Here is a 6,214-nt window from a genome sequence, read left to right as displayed (position 1 = left end):
TTTGAAAATGCAATGGCATAAGGCCAAAGTTTCTAGTTTGCAAAGTGGTCAAAGTTTAGAACAAAACTAGTTCAAGCAAAGAAGAAATTTTAAAAGGAGGGAGAGATTTTGAAATTAAAGAAGTGGGGAGAAGATGAAGAGACTAATCCTATGCACGAAATTAAAAGTTAAGAGTTGAAAAGATCTGACAAATGGGTAGCAATCCAATAGACAAGAATGTCTGATAGAAATCCCAAATTCCCTTGGATATTAGAATCAAGCCACAAATAATGCATACAATATTATCTTGAAGAGAAAGACATTAAATAAAGATAGCCCCATCCAAGCCTTAGCCCCTCCATGATGTCTTTTCAAATTTTCCCATGTAGCAGATGAATTCCATAAGTTACAGGTTCAAAATAACAGCTTCACAATGATCATGTTCCAGATGAACTCAAAGGGATCTTCAATGATGTATCAGATGAAGTTTCATATTGCAAGCACTGGGTTTCACAACAGTTGGCATTGGCCAAGTCCTTTAGCATAGGAATGTTGCCTAAATTCTAAGTCCAATTGTTCAAGACCAAACCAACAGTCCCAATAATAGTCTTTTAGGGTTTTTTTTGTTTCTTATTATGTACGTTAATGGTCAAAGACCATACAAACAAACAAAATATACACAAACAAGATAAATCACACAATATGGTCCAAATGGACAAAGTGAAAATGGCACTAACATAAACAATTAAAGTGGTATGAATAATGGCAAATGAAAAGAACTTTAGAATTAAAGTGCATTAAAATAAAGGACTTGAAATTAAATGTTAGTTGTTAATAAGTTAGAAGTTAGTATTGTTTTGTTTTTGCTTTTTTTTTTGTTTTAAGTCATTCTTTGGAGAACACTCAACCCACTTATCACAAGCATGGATCCTTGAGCCAAGACATCTTCCAAAGGAAGGAATAAAGGCCAAGTTTCCACACTATACCATGAAAGAGGAGAGACTTACAATCTCACTAACTAGAATGCTATGCCTTTTGACTCAAAAATTTAGCGCTATGTTAAGCAATCGTAATTGGACTTATGTAGAAGTCACAACTATTTGAGGTCGGGCAATAGAATTTTGGTGTTAATGCATGTTAGAGACATAGTATAATGGACTATGCTCATGAAACATACCACACACACAAAATAATATGCAAAAGAGGTGGTCTAATCTCATCCATACTTATGTTGATTCTTCAATCAGCTAGCCTTAGGACTTAGAGACATCATAGGCCAAATGAAATGGATGCATAAAGAAGGGGAATTAGATGAAGAGGGAGGGGAATGGATCAAAACTCAAATTGATCAAAGGAGGACCTTCACCAAATTAATATCATTCATTCATTTTGGGAGATGAAATGTGCATTCCATCAATCCCCTAAATCCAATTATATTAACCTAGCAAAGTCAAATCAACCTTGACCAAGGCCCAACAACACAAGTCAAACTTATACAAACCGTCACAAGAGATCAACACAATTATTTGGCATTTATTCAATTTAAAAATACTAAAATAACGCATTTAAATTAAATATGGTTTGTCAGATTCCTAAAACCTCATCAAAACACCAAAGAAATGGCCATGAGATTTATCATAGGTCAACAAGGTCAAAGGACCCTAGAGAAAAAATTCCAGAATTTTTAAAGACTTAAAAGTATTTTTAAACAATTAAAAATAATCACAAAATCAATTAAATCATGAAAAATATTAATAACGATCCAAAAAATAATTTTAATTCAGAATATGAAAGAGGAAGTTATTTAAAATATTTTGGTGACGTACAATGAATGTATCACTAATTGGGAACGTCCTATCAATATCAACACAAATGATGAGTGAATCATTAAGGAGTCAGTTTTAACACGATTGTACTGACTATAATACGCTTTCAAAATAAACTATGCTTCAATTAGGTCCTTTGAGGGTTGTAACGTGGCCTGGTTCACGGTTTTCACAAAGAAATTATTTAAGGCTCAAACATATCCTAACCCACCCGCTCTTCATGATGTTCTCCAGTCCTACGTTCAACTAGCTCGACATAAACGTTCATCTTCCAAAAGGTATTTGGGAGTGAAAATGATAAACCAATGAGGTTTTCTTTTTGGATTGGCAGTCATGCACCTTCTGTTTGGTTTGTAGCCACACGATTTTGTCCTTGCTGAGGATTTTCGTTTTTTATATTCCTCTTTGTTAATTTTTTTTCAATTTCCCTACTTGCTGGATTGATTCAGATTTTCAATCCACAGGAATGCCCTAATTTTTGCCTAAGTCACTCGTTTTTGAGTTTTTTGACTTAGCGGGATTTCTTTCTTTTTGTTTTTCTTTTCTTGTTTCTTCTTTTATTGAAACAAATCATGTGACATTCATTTGTTTGATTTGAAGGGGTTGTGACTGCCTCGTGCCTCTGTGGATGAGGGACAACCATTGTGGATTTGTGATTTCCGACCTCTTGTGAGGGATAAGATGTGGTTGATCCTCAGATAGGACACTCCTTTTTTTTCGAATTTGAACACATGGTCAGATTAGCTGAAGAGTACCTTGCCCCGGCTTAAATTTGAGGGTTTTATGTTCAAAAAGAAACTCCTTATGACTCGAAGGGGTTGACTAGGGATTATCTTCCTTATAACTCCGATGTTTGAGATTTGAAGCAATGCCTTACATCATCATCAAGGTTTTATCCGAAAGCGTACGTGCAGTGACTTCGTGTTTTCAGTTTCATCCTCCTCCTCTTGATTTTACTTAAAACAAAAGTTAGATATTGACAAGATAAAGTATGAGTGAACACGAATGGACTCATGCAAAATGTGCATATTTGTTTCAATGTCATTATTAATCAAAAACAAACGAGTTCATTACAAGTGAATATTTCAAATGACAATCAAGAGAATTACACATGAATATGATTGAACAAAACTAATGCCTGTTGGTGTAATCGGCCTTATTTTCATATCTTCAAACTAGAATTATAATGCTGGCAGAGATTAACATGACAATCTTCAAGGAGATCCTCTTCAAATTCTTCCGATAGATGCAGATTCTTCAAATATACCCTAGCTTCCACTTGCACTGATCATGACATTACAAATGTGTCCTCTTGTGGAGGCATGAGAGTGTATACTATGTTCAGGCCTTGTGGTGTGAACACAATAACCCTAGAATCAATCATGTCTTGTACCTTGTACTTGAAGCTCTTACAATCTTCGATTGAGTGTCCAAGTGCCCCATAATGGAATACACTTCTAGCATTCACATCAAATCTGGAGGAAGAGGTGTTGGAGAAGCCTTAGCTTCCCTTAGCTACACCAACGAGATATTAAGCAAAAGAGGTAAAAGTTGACCATACAACATAGGCACTAGACCGAACTGCCTTGGAGGCCTTCTTGGTCTCTGTCTGCCTTGTTGAGCAAACTTTCGCTGCTTATTTGGATACTAGTTTCGCATTGGGTTCTCCTGCCTTGGTCGGGGAATAGGAAATGGCCGCTGATAAGGAGCTCTTGGAGGTTCAGGATCTGGATGAAATCCACGAGGCTACTCTTGAGGTGGAGTCGGGTCAGGAAGTTCACCAGAGTGACCACTTCTGGTACGATAGTTGGCATGGGGTTGCCTTCTTTCCTCATCATTGAGTGCATGATCTCCATGATCAGACTCATTTGAGTCTTCAGCTGGTTGACTTCAACCTTTAACTCTTCTTGATTTCTTCGTAGTTCTTCCATGGTAATCTGCGACATGCTTCTAGTTCAAAATAGATGTCGGGTAATCAACTTGGTGGTAGTGGTGTCTCACAAAAGGCCAAGTGATAGTGAGATCATTGGTATTGTCTTCATGAAATGCAAGATGATTCATAAAGCCTCATTCATTCATTGCGAGAGACAATTAGACAATTGGCATTACAGTCAAAAATAAAAGCACACACAAGGTGGAATCATAAAGCCTCATTCATTCATCTTCTTTTTTGAACATAACAAGTACAAGAAAGCTAAAGAGATAACTCTCGAAATGTGATCCCTTGAGATTTACGAAGAGCTTAAACATCGGTGATTAGCTCGGCTAGAGTCTTCTTACATAACTTCACAAAGTTTTAGACTTGGTGAGGAGTGTTCTCTTGATGCATGATTAGGTCAGCCTCTTTCATCTTGTCAGGGAAATCCTGAAGAGCATAGTTGGTCAGAACTTCCATATTTGCAAACTTGTTCTTCCATTCGGTGTAGAGACCTTGCAAGTTCCTAATTATGGTATCTCTTTCAGCTATATCACCTTCGGTTCTTCGATAGGCATCTTCCCAATATAGACAACTATTCCTCAACTCTTGGTAGGCTTCATCAATAATTCCTGCCTTCATATTCTGGATCTTCTCACAGGCTTTTCCGAAATGAAACTTCGCATGAAGGTAGGCTCGTTATATATTCTCTTTTTCCAACTTCTCGTGGGAGGCATGATCCTGATACTCCTTGATGGTATTCCTTAATTCATTGATCTGAGCTTCCCAGTCTTCTCTAGCACTCTTCTTGTCCATGTTAGTCAGCTCTAGAGTCCTTTCCAAGTCTCGGACGACACGCCAGGCTCAATCCAATTCATTATTACGACCACTGAGTTCTAAATTAGCTTCTAGGAGAGCGCCGCCGACTCATTATTTTTTCCCTTTTTCTCCCATGGCTCTCTTCTTGCTACTTTCATACATGGTTTTTACTTCCTTGCCCTTATCTTCTAATTCTTCACTCATTTGCTTCTCCTTGATGAGATGGTTCCGCAGTAGAGTGTTCTCTATTTCAAGTCCACTTATCTTACTAGTAAGTTTATCAACATCCTCTTGTAAGATTGGTTCAGGCTTTGGTACTTGAGGGAGAGATGAGGACTCAAAATGGAAAGGGATCTTGGCTATTTGGGCTCTTTCTTTTGCCCACTACACGTATGGCTCTTTGGCAATGACATTTTTCTTCCCAAGTTCCGAACCACTTCTGACAATCTTCGTCCAGGCTTTTCTCACTTTCCTTACAATAGGGTTAAGTGGATCAATATTGTTGATAACAAAAGGTACCAAGTCTTTATCTTCAGGAGGACCATTCATTGCGTGTCCAAATTTCCTCATGCACGACACAGGATTGTAATTAATACACCCATGTGTACCTATCAAGGGTATATTTGGAAATCCTCCACACCTAAAGATGATGTCTTGGGTTTCCGATTCCCTCTTGTACCACTGGATGGAACCGGCAGAGAGTGAAGCAAATTTCTGAGACCATGGGAGATCCTTGGAGACAAAAGGACCCTTTTGTGGCATGTGGGTTTTCATCCACATATGCAACAATGGAACACAACATAGGAAAGTCCCACCCTTCTTCTCGTGGTGAGTGTGGAAAATATGGTAGAAGTCTACCAAGAGAAATGGCACCGGGTTGCCAAATAAGAAAACCTCTATTGTTGAACGATCTATGAAGTTATCGATGTTTGGGAATAGTATGATCCCAAAGATCAACAAGGCCAAGATTGTAATACAAGATTTCCATTTTTCTTCTTTAGCAAATTTCCAAGCATGGCCTTCCAAAAACTTCCTTGTGAACCCTTTATCAACCCCTTTAGGAGACCAACTGGATACTAGTTCATTTACGTCAATACCCAACACTGCTGCTAATTTGGGCATATTGAAGTCTTCTTCAATCTTTGGGAATGGATTATGATCTTTGATGGGCCGATTCAGAATTCTCTCAAACTCTTCGAAAGTGGGAGCTATCTGGAAATCTAGGAAAGTGAAGCAATGCAAAGGGATATCATAGCACTTAGCCAAAGTAGTGAGAGCTCCATAGTCCATATTCTCGTTCACTAGGTCCAGAATGTTTCCATAAGTTGCGTAGCATTTGTACTTGACTGGTGCCAACTTGGAACTCAAAGCTTTCGAACTGTCCATTCGAGGTTCCTTGTATCGAAAAGTAAATATGCTTTTTCTGAGAATAGGATTCATGATTACTTTGGAAAATGCCCTTGTAATTTCCTACAATAAACACCAGATACTAAGAGCTTTGTTTTGATGTTGTTTATGCGTGTGATGCATGAATGTATGAATGCATGAATGTACGGTCCATAAGCATGGTTTTCACAAGTTGAACACATAAGCAGGCATAGTATCACAGGTTCGAGATACAGATGGTAGATAACACTGATTTCTTTCCACATAAAGAACTCATCGGGTGTAATCT

At 37.9% G+C, this 6,214-nt stretch overlaps 1 protein-coding gene across 1 annotated transcript; it reads right to left on the bottom strand.

Annotated features, from left to right (window-relative positions):
* Nucleotides 1-4,923: 4,923 nt before the first annotated feature.
* On the bottom strand, nt 4,924-5,979 carry LOC127101830 (uncharacterized). The gene has a single exon (XM_051039273.1). It carries the CDS (start codon nt 5,977-5,979, stop codon nt 4,924-4,926), a length of 1,056 nt encoding a protein of 351 aa, XP_050895230.1.
* Between the last annotated feature and the right edge of the window lie 235 nt (nt 5,980-6,214).

Source organism: Lathyrus oleraceus, chromosome 1 (assembly GCF_024323335.1).
Source record: "Lathyrus oleraceus cultivar Zhongwan6 chromosome 1, CAAS_Psat_ZW6_1.0, whole genome shotgun sequence".
Taxonomy (NCBI): Eukaryota; Viridiplantae; Streptophyta; class Magnoliopsida; order Fabales; family Fabaceae; genus Lathyrus; species Lathyrus oleraceus.
Note: the sequence above shows the minus strand (reverse complement) of the source record. Positions and strands in the feature narration are given on the sequence as shown.

What these genes read in the sequence shown, in the direction of transcription:
- LOC127101830 (XM_051039273.1), bottom strand. Translation starts at nt 5,979, where the DNA reads ATGAATCCTATTCTCAGAAAAAGCATATTTACTTTTCGATACAAGGAA.